Source organism: Propithecus coquereli, unplaced genomic scaffold (assembly GCF_000956105.1).
Source record: "Propithecus coquereli isolate 6110/MARCELLA unplaced genomic scaffold, Pcoq_1.0 Scaffold150, whole genome shotgun sequence".
Classification (NCBI taxonomy): Eukaryota; Metazoa; Chordata; class Mammalia; order Primates; family Indriidae; genus Propithecus; species Propithecus coquereli.
The window spans coordinates 7,377,400-7,395,444 of NW_012139414.1; the positions used below are offsets into that span (position 1 = coordinate 7,377,400).

Sequence of the window (18,045 nt, forward strand, 5' to 3'; positions counted from 1 at the left end):
AAAAAAAAAAAAAAATCTTTATAGATTTAGGGGGTGCAAGTGCAGTTCTGTTGCATGGATATATTGCGTAGTGGGGAAGCCAGGGCTTTGAGTCTAGCTGTCACCAAAATAGCGCACCTTGTACCCATTTAGTAATTTCTCCTCCTGCACCCCCTTCCACCCTGCCACGTTTTCGGGTCTCCAGGGTCTATTATGCCATTCTCCATGTCCATGTTTACACATTATTTAGCTCCCACTTGTGAGAACATGTGGTATTTGACGTTCTGTTTTTGAGTTGTTTCACTTAAGATAATGGCCTTCAGTTCCATCCATGTTGCTGCAAAAGACATGATTTCTTTCTTTTTTGTGGCTGAGTAGTATTCTGTGTGTGTGTATGTGTGTGTGCGTTCGTGTGTGTGCGTATATATATACATATATATACGCACACACACCACATTTTCTCTATCCGATCACCTGTTGATGGACACTTAGGTTGATTCCATATCTTTGTCTTGGCAATAGTGCTGCGATAAATACACAAGTACAGGTATCTTTTTTTTTTTTTTTGAGACAGAGTCTCACTCTGTTGCCTGGGCTAGAGTGCCATGGTGTCAGCCTAGCTCACAGCAACCTCAAACTCCTAGGCTCAAGCGATCCTCCTGCCTCAGCCTCCGGAGTAGCTGGGACTACAGGCATGCGCCACCATGCCTGGCTAATTTCTTTGTATTTTTAGTAGAGATGAGTCTCGCTCTTGTTCAGGCTGGTCTCAAACTCCTGAACTCAAGCAATCCTTCTGCCTTAGCCTCCCAGAGTGCTAGGATTACAGGCGTGAGCCACCGTGCCTGGCCAGTACAGGTTATCTTTTTGATATGAGTTCTTTTCCTTTGAATAGATACCAATGTTTACTATATTTTCTTTGTATGTGATTTACGTATTATAGTTGCTCTTTGAATATTTGATGACTGGTATTGGAATGAGGATCAGAGAAGAAAATAATAAAATCTAAGATTTCTGTATTTTATTACAATGGACAGGCAGGTTTTCAATATAATGATCATAGTCCTGTCACTTTTATGTTGGTGAAACAAAGTAGTCAGGATTTTGAAATTTTTCAAATTTGATACATGACTAACAACTTTGTAAACCTGGTGTTTTATTGATATACAATTTAATGCAATAGAGTGTACCCAGTTTAAGTGCACGTTTTGATGAATTTGAACAAATGTATACACACTTATAATCAGCACTACAATAGAACATTTCCATCACTCCTAAAAGTTTCCCAGGGCATATCCAGTCAGCCCGCCACCCCTACCCCTAGTGCTACTGATCTGACCTTTGTGATTATAGCATTTGTATTTTCTAGGGTTTCACATAAATGGAACCATACAGTATGTACTCTTTTGTGCCTGGCTTCTTTTGGTCAGTATAATGTTTTTATATTTATTCTTGTTGTAGCATGTATCAGTAATTCATTCCTTTCTATTCCCGAGTAGTGTTCTATTGTAGGGATATACCACAATTTGTTTATCCATTTATCTCTTGGTGGACATTTGGGTTGTTTCTAGTTTGGGGCAATCACAAATAAAGCTGCTATGAATATGTTTTCAATTCTCTTGGATAAATCTCCAAGAGTGGGATTGCTGGGTCTTACAGTAAGTATATAAGTTTCTTTATAAGAAACTACCAAACTGTTTTCCAAAATGGTTATACCATTTTACACAGCCACCAGCAATGTACAAGGGTTCTAATTGTTTCATGTCTTCACCAACCCTTGGTATTGTCACTCTTTTTAATTTTAGTCATTCTTTTGAGTTTGTTTGCATATCTTCTTTTATGAAATATCTATTCAAATCTTTTAATCATTTTTAATGGGTTGTTTGTCTTATTATTGAGTTGTAAGAATTCTTTATATATTCTGAATACAAGTCCCTTGTCAGATATATGTATTATGAATATTTTCTCCCATTCTGTGGCTTGTCTTTTCTTTCTTTTTTCTTTCTTTCTTTCTTTATTTTTTTGAGACAGAGTCTCACTGTGTTGCCCGGGCTAGAGTGCCATGGCGTCATCCTAGCTCACAGCAACCTCAAACTCCTGGGCTCAAGCAATCCTCCTGCCTCAGCCTCCCAAGTAGCTGGGACTACAGGCATGCGTCACCATGCCCGGCTAATTTTTTCTATATATTTTTAGTTGTCCAATTAATATCTTTCTATTTTTAGTAGAGACGGGGTCTCGCTCTTGCTCAGGCTGGTTTCGAACTCCTGAGCTCAAACAATCCGCCCGCCTCGGCCTCCCAGAGTGCTAGGATTACAGGCGTGAGCCACTGCACCCAGCCTCTTTCTTTTTTCTTTAATGGTGTGTTTTGAAGAACAGAAGTTTTTCATTTTGATAAAGTCTAATCTGTCATTTTTCATTTTATTATTCATGCTTTTTGTGTTTTATTTAAGAAATTTTTGTCTCCTTCAAGGTTTTGTGTTAGCTACATATTGCTATATAACAAATTAGCCCAACATTCCGCAGCTTAAAATGACAAACATTTATTTTGTTTTTGTCACAGTTTCTGTGGGTCAAAAATCTGGAAACAGCTAAACTCAGTGGTTCTGGTTTGGTCTCTTAGAGGTTGCAGTTGGGCCAAGGCCAACTCATCTGAATGCTTTATTGGGGGAGGATTGTTGAACTGGGGGCCTCAGTTCCTCATTGGCCATTGGCTGGAGACCTCTGAGTTCTTGGCACTTGGGCCTCTCCATAGGGCAGCTCACAGCATAGCAGCTGCCTTCCCTCAGAGCAAGAGAGGTGGTGTTGGGGTGGGGGGATGTGAATAAACTCCATCCATGGAGTTTATGTCGATGCGACAGTTATACATGCACTCATTTGTGTCACAGTCTTATCTCAAAACTGACACCCTATTACCTAGAAGAGTCACTAAATTCAGCCCACGTCAAGGGGAGGGATCACAGAAGGGAGGTAGTACCAGGAGGTAGGTCCACTGGGGGCCATTTGAGAGGCTGCCAACCACAGCTGAGATATTTTTCTCTTTTGTTTTAGAAGTTTTATAGTTTTAGCTTTTGTGTTTAGGTCTGTGATTCATTTGAGTTAATGTTTCGTATTGGATGGCAGGCCAGGGAGGAATATAAATTTCAAGATTTCTGTATTTTATTAAAACTGCCAGGTAGGATTTCAACATAATAATGATCACAGTCCTGTCATTTTCATGTTAGTGAAACAAAATAGAAGGGACTTCTTAAATTGTCACATGATTTAATACATGCTCAATTAAAAAGAAAAAGTCCAGTAGCAGAGTATGAATCCCAGATTATAAGGGAAATAGGGAAGGTCTTTAGAATAATTCTTTTTAGATGTAAGCAGTATCAAAGGAGAAAGAGTAAGCTATATTAAAAGAGTAAATTTAAAATATTCCTTTAGTTGTCTTGCCATTCTGGGCGGTGGGTCCTCTCGGAGGAGCCTCCCCTGGGTTGCAGCTTTCCTGGCCCGTAGACAGTGGGATTCAGAATTCCTGCAGAAGCCAGTCATGGTCAAAAGAGTGGAAAAAGAAATGCACGACTCCTATCCCCAGGTACTGGGCTTTGAGTATACCTTATACTCTTTTTCTTCACATGAGTATTACTCCACATGACTCAGGTGTGAGGAAGAGTACCCGAATCCTTTTCTCTGAGCTCAGTAAGGACCATGCGAACTTTCTGAATTACTTATTTCCTTTGTAAGGAGCCATTTGGCCCCCTTCCTTGTCAGTCTCTGCTTTTTCTTGCCTTCTATTCATAACCATTTCTTTTTATCTTTTTCCTTTTTTGTGAGGTTTAACACCTTTATGCACTTCCCTTATATTTGCAGTTTTAATTATGACGGTTATAATTCAAAGTTATTGGCTTTGGTCCTTGCTGTTGGGCAGCAGAACTCTTCTCAGAATGTTGTTGACTTTGGCTCCTCTTCTGGAAGACAGCAGGAACTGTTTGGCTGTATTTGCATTTTGTTCTCCAACAGACCCTCTTTTCCTTTCCCGTGTCTGTGTACCTGCTAATCAGGTGTAGGTGGTTCCCCATCAGACATGAAGCTTTTGCAGAATCAAACCACAGAAATGAATGTGTTTGCCCCTCTGCCACCTTCCCAGTGCTTGAGCAAGGTAGGAGTGAAGCGTTTCCCTGAGGAAGCAGTCTTCGGAAACTTTACATCTGACCTGTTTAGTGCCAGTCCTGCTAGGAGGGCGACTGAAGCCAGACAGTCTCTTTCTTTCTTGTTATATGTCTGCACCTTAATGTTCATTTCCTCATTCTCTCTTTCTAGGCTTTTCTTGCTCTTGCAAAACCCATAAACATTTCTTAAACAAATCCACAGCCAGAAATTTATGCTGCATTTTTATTCGGGAAAGGACCAGGAGGAGAAGAGTGTCATCTCCTAGGAACCCAGCACTGGAGAAACGTGAGTCTGGTTCGTCTTTTGTTGCTGTTAATTTTTCTTATGCATTTGGTTGTTACATGTCTGTCAGTTAGCAGTTTACTCTTCACCTGAATAAAAAACAAGTGCCTGCTGTAACCTACGTGGCATACGTAAATCTCGGGTTCCCAGAACAATGACTTAAAAAAAAATCATAAAATGATAAAATGTATGATAAGTGCATTTGACCAGGGAGGAACTCTCCCCCTAATTACATGGAGGCTCTTTTTTTTAAATTATTTTTTTATTTCCAGTATCATGTACCGCACCATCCAAACATGGAAGCTCTTTGACTCTCCGATTCAGAAGCTTCTCAGAATCTGCTGTGCCCTGTTTCAGTGCCCAGGGGCCTGAACAGACTTGCCTCTACTCCCAAAGCCCACTAAGCTTTGTTCTCTCAACTACGCTTGACTCCCCCTCCCCCCACCGCCACCTCTGTCCTGGCTTTTATCTGTTCTTACACAGGTGAAGACAGCCAAAGGTGAAGGAGGTAAGGCGACCTTGGATGACTCGTGAAAGGTGCATAGATGGAGACGTTGGGAGAGAGTTTGTTTGGGCAAGGAAGTTTTTTCCTCTTATCCAAAATCAGGCCCCCTGTGGCTGGCCCTGAAGGAAAACTTGCTTTTGTACTTTGGAACTAGTGTTGAGAAGGGCTTGTCAGCAGTTGCTTTTTTTATCAGTTGGCCCTTTGGTTGCCCAAGAGGGACCAGCTGGAGGCCAGCCAGGCAGGAATCCTGGTCTGAGCTGCAGAAGGCAGTGGTTGGGCCTGGGCCCTGCTATGTGTGAGGGTAGAACCTCCCACCAGGATTTCTTCCAGCTCAGCCCTGTCCCCTCCCTCCCCGCCAAGAGCCAGTTGTGAAGAATCCAGAGTCCAATCCCCAGCAACGATTTTTCTTTGTGTGAAATTCTAATGTACACAATTTACTTTGAAGCAACTGAGCTTACTCAGCACATTTTTCCCCCTGTGGCCATGAGAATTTTGAATATGCTTGAATTATGAGTCATTCTTGGTGGAGACAATGAAGAAAAGAGGGAATCGGAAGTGAACAAGGAGGCAGAGCATTTTATAGTGCAGGTTGGGAAGAGCTACAGGAAGCTGAGGTCAAGTTTGCTCTGCAGCTCAATCAAGTAGGGAAGGGGTTGAAACCCTTGTAATCCAAGGGGGTGAAGGGCGCATCCCCTGGCATGAGCATTTCATGGGAGGAATTAAGGTCATATAATCCAGCTCAGTCTCCCACCGAGGGGGTGGGGAAAAATTCAGCCTTCCAAGTAAATTCATTGTAAGGTTTGTCTCAAGCACCCTATTTTCTGTCTTTGGGAACACATTGCAACCCAGGAGGTAAGTGACAATGATTCTGAACCATAAGTCAGGACTCGTGTTCAGCTGGGATGTGGAAATCAATCCTTGCTCTATTGGAGGAAATGTATATTTCCTTTCATATTTGAAGCTGGTGGTCTTGTTGAAGCTATTGCTGGTACCTATGGTTGGAAAAAACGTGCACAATAATTATTTCTCTGATTATCTCAACAAGATTGGGAGGCTTTTGAAGACGGTGCCCATTTGTTCCTCTTTCGGGTCTTGTGCCAGGGTCTGGGGACCGACTGGCTTTGTCTTCATACTACCTCTGAGGCTCCAGGTGCCTGTCAGCCATTCTCAGGAGTATTGCCCGTTCTTAGTTATGTTGTATTGCCTCCTGCACATTCTTAGAATGTTCTTTAGCCTGTCTCATTTATCTCATTTTAGCTCCTCTGACATCAAGTGTTTGTTCCTGGCTTCCTCTCCACTTCCCTGTGGCTCATCTTCCACACTCAGTGGAACCGCACTGCATTAAGCTCTGCTTCTCTGATGGACCTGCTATCGCCTAGGCCTTTATAGTGAGCCCGCCCGGCCATGTAACATGACCTGCTGGACCAGAGCCAAAGGGCTGGCGTCTGAGCCACAGAGAGAGTAGGATATGGAGCTGCCTGGAGTTCTCTGGCTTGGTGGGAACTTGACTATTTATGAAAACTGTTTCTATCTGCTGGTCTCCCAAAGAAAGTACAGACTTTCTTTTTTCACTGTTAGTGAATCATCACCTATTGCACTGTCCAGCTGGCAGAACTCCGGCCTGAATTCCTGATGAAAATCTTTGACATTTCCTGGGGTCCACTTTAGGTTCTTATAAATGCTTAATCTTATTTAGTTTTGCTTAATTTATGCACCTCTTCTATGTTGTCTTTGTGCATTTGAGATCCAAGTTTTAGCTCTCTAACATTTACCTAGTTAGCTCTGTGTCCTTGGGTAAAGCTAATAGACAGGGATATACTTCCTTATGTACCTCTATTAGTATGTTAATATTGTTTCTGCAGAAAAGCATGGGACCAGACCCAGATGATAGTTTTTTTGTTTTGATTTTTTAAAAGAGACATGATCTTTCCTCTGTTGCCCAGGCTGGAGTACAGTGGTGTGATCATAGCTCACTGCATCCTCGAATTCCTGGGCTCAAGTGATCCTCCTGCCTCAGCCTCCCAAGTTGCCAGGATTACAGGCATGAGCCACTGTGCCTGCCTCCCAGATGATAGTTTTGAGGTTTCTTCTAACTTCAGAATATATGATGCCGATTCTGTCTCATGGATATAGTCATCATTGCTGGTTAAGGATTTTAATTTTAGACTAATAGCATATGAAGTTGAAATTGTTTTATTGTATTATTCCTTGTTGACTTCTCAATAACTGTTTGCATTCAACTTTATTTAATTCATGAAACATTTAACTAACATCTCCTGGGTGCTAGATGCAGAGATGTAAAGATAATTCATCCAGTTAAGGGAGCTACCCTGAAGGAGTTTACTTCTAGGAGAGGAGTGGCAGTAATTAATTCTCTGGGTGGGGGAGGGAGGAAGTAGTACAGTATAGGGGAGGTCATTTGATCTGCACCTTGAAGAAAAAATAAGAATTTCCCTGTGACGTGGGGAATGTGATGATTTAAGACAGCGGGAACAGCATTTGCAAAGGCATAAAGGAGTAAAAATATGACATATATAAGGAACAAGTCCTTTGTATTTCTTGAGCATAAGTTGTGTGTGTGTGTGTGTATGTGTGTGTGTGTGTATTTGTGGGGGAGAAGAGCAGTAGAGAATGAAGTTGGTGAAATACATAGGAGCCAAATCATGAAAGGCATAAACGAATTGAATAATAGAGACATGACATGATGCTAATGACGAGGAATGAATTAGCAAGGGCATCATCACAAGGTCATATCAGATCTTAACCTATGATTAAGTCTTAACCTGATTTGATTCTGGAATAGTTTATGATTACTTAGCAGTCAAACCTGAATATAGGCAGATACAGTAATATAGTTAAAATTAAAATGCAAATGATCATGTTAAAAAAAAGTTTTTACCTTTTAGAAATATAGACTGAAAATTTTTTAAAAAACGTTTTTTTGGTGGAGATGGCGTTTTGCTATGCTGCTCAGGCGGCGGGTCTTGAACTCCTGAGCTCAAGCGATCCTCCTGCCTCGGACTCCCAGAGTGCTAGGATTACAGGCATGAGTCACCACGCCTGGCCTGTGACTTTCACATATTAAGAATAGGTCTACAGAAAGTACTGTAGAAGTTCTAGGGGGAGATTATTTCTAGCTGAGGGGAATCAGGGAAGACTTTATAGTGAAGACGGCATTTGAGCTTTATTCACGCACTTAATTTGACAAATACTATGGAGCCCTAATATGTGCCAAGTACTATTCTCAGCTGTAAGGATCCAGCAGTGAATGAAGCAGGTAAAGATTCCTACTCTCTTGAAACTTACATCCTATTGAGGACAAAGAAACAACAAATAATAAACATAATGAGTGCAGTGATTACTCTGGCTGTTATGGTGAGAACAAATACTAGGATGGAGGCTGTTGGTGCAAGAAACATCGATGACTCAGGCTAAAGGGACAGCAGTGGATGTGGTGAGCAGATTTTGGTTAGATTTTAAAGGTGGAACCAACAGAATTTCCTGAAAGATCGTATGTGGGGTGTGAGAGAAAGACAGATGTCAGGGGTGAATGAAGAAGGGAGCCGCCATCAAGGGAGAGGAGAAAGGCTGCCAGAAGGGTAGTTTTTGGCAGGGAGGGAAGATCTGTTCGGTTTTGGATGTTAAATTTGGGATGTTTATTTACTAAACATCTAAGAGGAGGTCAGGCAGGTAGTTGGAGTTTTGAGTTTGGGAGAGAGAATTGAGCTTCAGGTAGTCATTCGGGAGTCATTGTCATAGAGGTGGCATTTAAAGCCATGAGCCAGGACAAATTCATCACGGGAGTGAGTGTAGATAGAGAAGACCAAGGATGGGTGGTGGGACATTGTGCCCTTAAGAGAACAGAAGGGACCAGGCAGAGAGGGAGCTCAGCCTCAAAGAGGGGACAATACGCGAACCTGGCTGGAAAGCCAGTCCTCTAAGTTGAGGGATCAGCTTGAACATGAGCATGGTGGTAGGAGACAAAATAGGTTGTAGAAGAACGGTAGCACACACATTTAGTATTCATGTGTTTCTTACAGTTTTCTGTTGCATGGAAACTTCATTTACCCTAGGTCGATAATGTTAGTGCGTAGTATAAAGTTTTACTCTAACTGGATTCATTAATTTACCCTCTCTTTCCCCTTTTTAATGGATCTCCAGTGAATTCGTGTCTCCTATTTGGAGCACTCTCTTGTAAGGGCTCAAAACACAGACTGGCGATTTTTTTCTATAAAGGGCCAGATAATAAATATTTTAGGCTCTACAGTCCCTACAGTCTCAGCTGTTAAAGTGCAAAAGCAGCTATAGACACATAAACAAATGAACACGGTTGTGTTCCAATAAAGATGTATTGATAGGGCCAGGCGCTGTGGCTCACGCCTGTAATCCTAGCACTCTGGGAGTCCCAGGAGGGTGGATCGCTCAAGGTTGGGAGTTCGAGACCAACCTGAGCAAGAGCGAGACCCCGTCTCTACTAAAAAATAGAAAGAAATGAATCTGGACAACTAAAAATATACATATATATAGAAAAAATTAGCCGGGCATGGTGGCGCATCCCTGTAGTCCCAGCTACTCGGGAGGCTGAGGCAGGAAGATCGCTTGAGCCCAGGAGTTTGAGGTTGCTGTGAGCTAGGCTGATGCCACGGCACTCTAGCCCAAGCCACAGAGCCAGACTCTGTCTCAAAAAAAAAAAAATGTGTATCGATGGACACAGAAATTTGAATTTCATATAATTTTTAACATGTCACCAAATATTATTCTATTTTTTCCCCCAACTTTTTAAAATGTAAAAATCATTCTTACTTCTTGGGCCATACAAAAACAGGTGACAGCCTGGATTTGGCCTACAGGCCATGGCTTGGTGAGCCCTGGCTTAAAAGATTCCCCCCACCCTCAACCCCACAGGTCAACTTTGAATCACATTATTCTGCCAAATGCATTGACTGGGAATCGGTTGACTGGCTCCTTTGAGTCTGTTTTTAGCCACAGTCTATTGTAAATGTAGATTACTTGCATCATCTGCGTGGCCCTGTACATGACATATTAGTCTCTTTTTTTTTTTTTGAGACAGAGTCTTACTCTGTTGCCCGGGCTAGAGTGCCGTGGCGTCATCCTAGCTCACAGCAACCTCAAACTCCTGGGCTCAAGCGATCCTCCTGCCTCAGCCTCCCGAGTAGCTGGGACTACAGGCATGTGCCACCATGCCCGGCTAATTTTTCTATATATTTTTAGTTGTCCAATTAATTTTTCTATTTTTAGTAGAGACGGGGTCTCGCTCTTGCTCAGGCTGGTCTCGAACTCCTGAGCTCAAACAATCCGCCCGCCTCGGCCTCCCAAAGAGCTAGGATTACAGGCGTGAGCCACCGCGTCCGGCCTAGTCTCTTTGATTAGAGGTTGTTCTGGGCAAACTTTAGCATCCCTTTCACCCTGATGCTAGTCCAATGATTTTCTTAAAAAATAAAAAAACCCAATTCTTTTAGAAATTCTGTCCTCCTTAGCTTCTGCAGCAGTATGCCTTCCTGAGTTTCTTCCTTTGACCTCTCCTTCTCAGTCCCCTCCCCAGGCTCGTGACACAGAGGTGGTCCTGTGGGCTCTGTCCTTAGTGTTCTTCTTTTCTCCCTCTCTTTGTCTCCCTGGTGGGTATAATCAGACCATGTCTTCAGCTATCACCTCTACACTGGCGACTAACCAATGTGTATATTTAGTTCTAACCTCTCTTCTGAGACTTAAAGCCTGTCAAGGTTTTCCATTACCTAGAAGTTAAAATCTAAACTCCTTCGCCCGGCCCTGGGCTCCTCTTGGTCTGAACTCCTTATGCACTGCCAGCGGGGCCAAGCCCTTGGATAGCTTCCAGCAGGTCATCTGCTCATTCTTCCTGCTTGTTTTTGCTCATGCTCTTCCCTCTGCTATCACAACCCTCTCTCCTTAACTCCGCCTTCGTCCCCCCTACTCCCAGCAAACACCAAATTGATGCCCTGTCCTTTGACAACCCACTCAGAGGGCTGCTCACCTGTCGAGATTCAGCTCAAATGCTGGTGTCTCTTTGAAGCCCTGTTTCATAGACAAGATTAAACATTTTCTACTTGTGCCACCGTGCTGTACGCACATCTGTGCTTTAACACTTGCCTTTTTGCTATAATTATTAGGTCAAAAATAATCGAATACTGGTTCAACATCAAATATATTTACCAGTTGGTATCTTTACTAGACTAAACTCCTGAAGGCAGAGTTTGGGTCCCATTTGTTTTTATAATCCCAGAGCCTGACATTTAGAAGGTGCTAATGTGTTAAGAAATGAATGAATCTGTGAGTACATGCTCATATGGGCTGCACTGACTTTAATACAAATTAAAGTAGATTGGCTTTAGTAGGCAAAGTTGAATCTTTTTATAATGATATTTTATGTCCTTCAATACATTTATCTTTTTCTCTTGTAGAAGGAAAATTCTTCCAAGGATGGTCTCCCACTCAGAGTTGAGGAAACTTTTCTGTTCGGCAGATGCAGTCTGTTTTGATGTTGACAGTACAGTTATCAGAGAAGAAGGAATCGATGAACTGGCCAAAATCTGTGGAGTTGAGGATGCTGTGTCAGAAATGTAGGGACAATATTTAGTGACTTTATGAAATGATAAAAGATTTTCAAAGGAGTGACTGTTTTAGATGAAATGTTAGACCAGAGCCACAATTCCTGGATTTTAGTCCCTGGCTATGAAACGTGGGCACTAGGCATTTTCTTCCATCATTTAGAACTGAATTTGGTGTTTACATTTTCCATTCATCCATTTATATAAACATTTATGGCAAACAAAGATGGATAAGACATGCTCTTAACTTGGTCAGGGAAATGACCATAATTAACCAAGAAGATGGCCTGGGGGCCTCCACGTGTCCGGCATGTGTCATGGTTGGGAATGTGGCCTTCGCGGTTCACTGGAAAGCTGGTTCTGGTTGAGTCTCTCAGTGGATCCTGGGTCAGAGCCCCTCCCTCCCTCCTGCCCCCCAACTTTGCAGCTGTGGCACCTCCGTCTGCAGCCCCAGCCACCGGGTCATGGACCATTTCATTTTCAGCTGCATTCGATGCAAGAGTGTCCAGTCTTTGGTTTCTTTCTTGGTTTACAAAAGCTCACAGCTTTCAAGGAAGGTACCTATGGATAGGATGTGTGGTTTTCTCAGATCACTGGATGGTGTATTTGTGGATACAAAGCACATGGCACCAAAATATTAATGTAATTCTCAAGCAAACCTTCAGAAGTTTATTCCCAGACTTTGACATAGCCTGTCTGTTGTACAGTGGGCTCTTGGCAGCACCTTCCTCATAGTAGATAAAGACCTAGGGCGGCAGGGCATGTGAACTCTGAGCACAGCTGACTGTTGGGTCTTACTCCTAGGACACGGCGAGCCATGGGTGGGGCAGTGCCTTTCAAAGCTGCTCTCACAGAGCGCTTAGCGCTGATCCAGCCCTCCAGGGAACAGGTGCAAAGGCTCATAGCAGAGCACCCCCCACACCTGACCCCCGGCATAAGGTAAGAGGAGGCTCAGTTCTGGGTACACAGTCTCTCTATCAGCACTGGTGTTTTGGGGCACATCCTCCTGAGAGTTTCTAACTATTAGTTTAGCGCTCTCTCGGTGTGGTTCTTTTGGCACTTACATAAGGTCTTGTCTGGCTGGTTGTTAGGTCCTGCGGTGTCTGCCCTGCGCCCCTCCCCAGGGAGAGCCCAGGCTTTCCTTGTGTTTCTTCATCTTGTGTTTTTCTGGGTCCATGGTTGTAGAGTGGTTTCCTAGAGCAATCACGCCCCACCCATTAATTTCTAAGTGCATTTAGAAAAACATATGTAAAACATCAATTCCCCAGACTGTATATACCATGTCAGATGTACCTCAGGCAGATGCATTCAGGAGAAAAAAATACATTGCAATTTCCTATTCATGTTTCACTTTTTTCTCTTTTACTCAATTTATTTTTTCTCTATTAATCGATGTTTGGTATTTTATATTTTATTTCTCCAGGGAGCTGGTAAGTCGCTTACAAGAGCGAAATGTTCAGGTTTTCCTAATATCTGGTGGCTTTAGGAGTATTGTAGAGCATGTTGCTTCAAAGCTCAATATCCCAGCAACCAATGTGTTTGCCAATAGGCTGAAATTCTACTTTAATGGTAAGACTCTAATGGTAATATGTTTCCTTTCTCATCAGTTCTATCATTCAGTATCCTGGGTAATGTGTGTCGGATTGCAGCTTAAGCAGGTGGCATGAGAGTTAGATATTGAGATGAATGATTTTCTTGACTGATGTCTTCTGCTCCTTGGTAGCCTTTGCTCTGCAAAGTAGACTTAGGTCAGTATCTGTCCAGCTTTAGTATCCATAGCATTGCCTATCTGTATATAAATGTCTGCTTTTAGTAAAATGTTAATTCCTATGCAGCCTACATGACTTGTTTTGTTATGTGTTATGTTTCAATTTTATGAGAGCTGTCATGCATTTGAAGCAATTGAGACTCAGGAAGAAGAGTTTTGTTAGTGGATTATTGCTCTGCATCTGCCCTTGGGGAAACCTCCTGGCCCCTCTCTGGGCTGCAGCAAAGCCACAGCTATAGTTTTATGTTTCAAGAGGTCTCCATTTATGTCAGGGGTGGCTGATCATTCTTAAAACCATATAATACTAACATTTTTTAAATGTTTTAATAGAACATTTTTGAAGGGTCTATAGATAGAGATCATTGAAAAATGAAGTCGAGAATGAATGTGGTAATTACTGTAAGAATAGAAATAATTGATTGAAAATAAGTTGGAATTTCCTGTTAGGTGAAATTATATACTAACATTTTAAATTTAATGTATTACTATTGTATGGTGTTCTGCTACCTCAACGAGGTTTGAGAATTATTACACTGGAGCTTAGAGGATACAACTAATTCACTCCAAGGTGTTTATGACCTAGGTGTTTGTAATGTAAAAGCAAAGCTTGTGTATTCCCAGGAATAGGTGTGGAATTCCAGGCTGTGTGACATTACTGAAGGCCATTTTTAGCCTTTTCAGTGACATTTAACTGAGGATATCACCTATGCTAAAAGCTGGCCCTTGTAATATACTTCTATGGATCTTTAACATTGTTTTATCTGCTCTTTTAAGGTGAATATGCAGGTTTTGATGAGACACAACCAACAGCTGAATCTGGTGGAAAAGGAAAAGTTATTAAATTTTTAAAGGAAAAATTTCATTTTAAGAAAATAGTCATGATAGGAGATGGAGCCACAGACATGGAAGCCTGCCCTCCTGCTGTATGTATTAATCATACTAATTTTTTTTCAGGTTGTACTTTTGTTTTAGATAGCTGATTTAGAACTGCAAGAGATTTATGACAGGAGTTAACCAAAAATAACTAAGTGTCATTATAAAATAGAAAAACAAAACAACTAAAACAAATTAATTCTCATTATGTCAGTTGACTTTTTGCAAACCCAAGAAAAGTTATGAATAGGAACTAAAAAACCTTTTAAAACTTTTAATGTACCCCTGTCCCTATGTATGGCCACTGCCTTTTAGCCCAAGCGTGTGCTCAGTAAGGTTGGCATTTTTTCCCCAAATAATAACTTAAACAACTATTTTTTTTCTTTTCTTGAGACAGAGTCTCACTCTGTCATCCCGGGTAGAGTGCAGTGGCATCATCACAGCTCACTGCAACCTCAAACTCCTGGGCTCAAGCGATCCTCATGCCTCGGCCTCCCAAGTAGCTGGGACTATAGGCGCGCACCACCACACCTTGCTAATTTTTCCCATTTTCCTGGTAGAGATGAGGTCTTGCTCTTGCTCAGGCTGGTCTCGAACTCCTGAGCTCAAGCGATCCTCCTGCCTCAGCCTCCCAGAGTGCTAGGATTACAGGTGCGAGCCACCGCGCCCCGCGAATAACTCTAATAATTATAACCAAGATTGTAATGTCATTTTATATTTTATATATTATTTCCTCATACATTATTTAATCCCTTGTGAAGTAAACTATTATCTTCATTTTGCTGATGGGGAGGCCTTACCTGTGAGGTATCAGAGCATTTTATTCTTTGGAATTAATGTTGTTTTCTGAGACTAACAGGGGTTTTATTTCTAAGCATGTTAAAATCAATGCAGGAAGCAAATGCTCTATAGTGAGTGTCTTAAATATCGAATGTTTCCATTTTACATCAGGCTTTGCCTCTATCATGCATTCTAACTTAAGAAAAACTGCACCAAAAATATAATGCTGAACTTTTTACCACCTAGTTTCCTGAGACCTAAAAATAGTGATAGTCTTTGTAAATGATGAATCAAGAGAAGTTAAAAAGAATCTTTTTGGATCCTTTTAACATTATTTGAATAGGTTCAAGATAGCCCATGCTTAGATGTTTGTGAGCAATGTTGGGGTTGACTAAGTAATGAACATTGGACTTGTTTAATGAGGATTACACAGAAGTGAAATGAAGAGACTCCTCAGGAAGCTCCCAATCTCATTGTCAAGAAATGACAAAATTATAAATTCCAGACGACCCTACCAGTCAAAGGTGACAGTCTGAACCAAGAGAAAGTGGTGAGCGTGCAGGTGTGGAGCCCTTGCAGATGGTGAGAGGAATCTATGACCTAAAGGCAGATTAGCAGCCCCCATGTGAAGGCCTGGTGGGACTTAGGAGAGGAAGCTTCCCCACGGAGAAGAGGCAGCTGAGCATAGTGGGGACGCGGGGGGCACAGTCGTGGGCTGGTCCGTGGCAAGGACGGGCAGGAATGGGGCTTCCCTTCAGCAAACGCTGAAGACCTCACCTGCCGGGCAGTGGCACTTTGGTGTTATCTTTAGGTCACGGGAAGTCCTTGAAGGCTTCTGGACAGAGAAGGAATGAGTCAGTGTGTTAGGACAGCTGATTTGGTGCTAGCATGCACAAAGGGCTGCCACAGAGGCAGAAAGACCCTCTAGGAAGCAAATTCAAGGTAAGAATCTAGTTGTTATCGTTTTCCCCTTGTGTGATACGAAAATAAAAGGGAAGGGAAAGGGCAAGTAAGAGAATTTTGCACTTCCAAATTAGTGTATCCAGTATTGTTTCTATATCCTGGCCAAAAAAGAGAAAATAGCATTTTAAAAGATCATTGACTTATTTGGAAAAAAGAATCTTTGAAAGAAAAAAAAGAAAAAGAATTTTAAAAAAACCTTGACTAAAAGAGGGTATCAGTTAGTAGAATTAATGAAATGATACAACTATAAATGATTTTAACTATGAAAAGTAGAGTGCTGCCAACAGGTCTCCTTCAGCCTCGAATAATAAAACTCCAACCGTTTCTTGGGCACATACTGACTCTCTTTGCCTCCCTGGTTGGGAGGTGCCTGAGGTTTGTTAAAGGCACCATTGCGGAGAAGCCAGGCTGGGGCCTGATCCAAGGTTCAGAGGGGTTTTCGCTGCATTGCAGACTTCTCTTTGATCTTCCCTTCTTTGAAATTACCTGGGAGCAATGTGACTGCCTTCCAGTTTAGAAGTCAAATATTTACCTACTGATGTGATTTTTATTGTTGTAAGCATTTGTCTCGGTTTGAAGAGGGCAAGGACCACATCTTACCCTTCTCCCAAAGCCCCCACGTTGTCCAGCCGAATGGATCCGTAGCAGTGGTGCCCTTGCTGATGCACGAGGGAGCGCAGGGGGTGCAGGAGGAGGCGAGGAGGCGCTTTCTTACCACAGTGAGCTCAGGGGAGGCACCCTCGGCGAGGCTGGCCTCACCTCTCCGCAGGAACAGTTTATTCTTTCAGACAACACTTACTGCCTTGGATTGCTACTGCATCTTTTTTAAAAAAATTATTTCCCTCTTTTTTTTTTGCCCCCTTTTTAGGATGTTTTCATTGGATTTGGAGGAAATGTGATCAGACAACAAGTAAAGGACAATGCCAAATGGTATATCACTGATTTTGTAGAGCTTTTGGGAGAACTGGAAGAATAATATCAATTTTTATACAGCTCATAACAACTTCGGATTCATTTTTAAAAGTTATCCAGATTGATACGGTTTGCTTACAATTGCCTATTACAACTTGATATATAAAGTTGGTACTGATTATCTGTACTTTTAAGTAAACTACAGTTAGGAATCCTAGAAGATTTTTTTTTTTTAACTGTCGTTCCAATATTATTATGACCATTGATTTCCTGGAGAGTTTTATAATCTGAATTCTTTATGTATATTCCTAGCTATATTTTATATGAAGCCTTTTAAAGGTGGATAGTAAATTAAACATCTTTACTCTTAGAAATATGGATTCAGCAGCCTTAAGTGAATATTGGTTTTCCCTTTGGTATACAAATAAATGTTTACCCGTGTATCAGAACAGAGTTGTGGAATTTTCAAGACTACCTTTTATGTATTTCAATATCTAATATTTCAGATACCGTAAGTGTTTAACTGTAAACAACCTCCAGGCAAAGAACAGAGCTGAGACTCCTGCATGCTTAGCGCTGGCCACCACTGCCCCACCCCACCTTGTGAGCCCTGGACAAAGGGCTGCAAGTTCTTTTTTTTTTTTTACCTCTTAGGATTTGTCATATACGAAATGCTGCAAAGGCATTTTAAAAAAAATAACAATGGAACCTTAAACAAAGATACTGTCCTTAAAAAATGGATATTTGAAAACTCACATGCAGTAAAAGAAATAAAAACAAATTTTACTAATCACAAAGGAAGATCAGCATTTTCCCCTAAATGAATTAAGAAATAACTCCTAACAGCATACATAAACCATTTCTTTTTTATAGATGACTTGGAAAGACCGAGAGCCAGGGTTACATTTGTTTTGAGCAGTGCCAAGCAAGGGAAATTTCAGAATGGGCTTAGAAAGTGTGAGATTATATACCCTCCCAGGTGGAAAAATGGGGGGAGGAGAAAGACACAGGGTTAGGAAGAGACGTGCAGTGGATATCCTTAGATAATTAAGTAGAAAAGGCCATAAGGTTTTAATATTAGAAGTTATTTGAAAAACTTATCATTTAGCCAAATAATCAAATTTGGCCAAATAATTATTTAGCCAAATAAATCAAGATGAATCAAATTTCCTTCAAAATCAGAGTTTCTGTAGGAGAGACATGAAATTGGTTTGGCAACATTTAAATGAGATTCCTGAACAAGGAGGCAG

At 41.6% G+C, this 18,045-nt stretch overlaps 1 protein-coding gene across 3 annotated transcripts in view; it reads left to right on the forward strand.

The window, feature by feature from the left end:
* Positions 1-17,080, forward strand: part of PSPH (phosphoserine phosphatase) — an 18,142-nt gene extending 1,062 nt beyond the window's left edge. The window contains exons 2-7 of one of the 3 annotated variants that reach the window (XM_012640297.1): positions 4,279-4,422; positions 11,353-11,511; positions 12,304-12,438; positions 12,923-13,068; positions 14,042-14,190; positions 16,752-17,080. In XM_012640297.1, the coding sequence (XP_012495751.1) occupies positions 11,372-11,511; positions 12,304-12,438; positions 12,923-13,068; positions 14,042-14,190; positions 16,752-16,859 (678 nt within the window). In that variant the 5' untranslated portion in view covers positions 4,279-4,422; positions 11,353-11,371 and the 3' untranslated portion in view covers positions 16,860-17,080. Of the gene's footprint in view, positions 1-4,278; positions 4,423-6,386; positions 6,412-11,352; positions 11,512-12,303; positions 12,439-12,922; positions 13,069-14,041; positions 14,191-16,751 lie in introns of those variants that run through there. The other 2 variants (XM_012640296.1, XM_012640298.1) reach the window with 2 other exon arrangements.
* Positions 17,081-18,045: the final 965 nt, after the last annotated feature.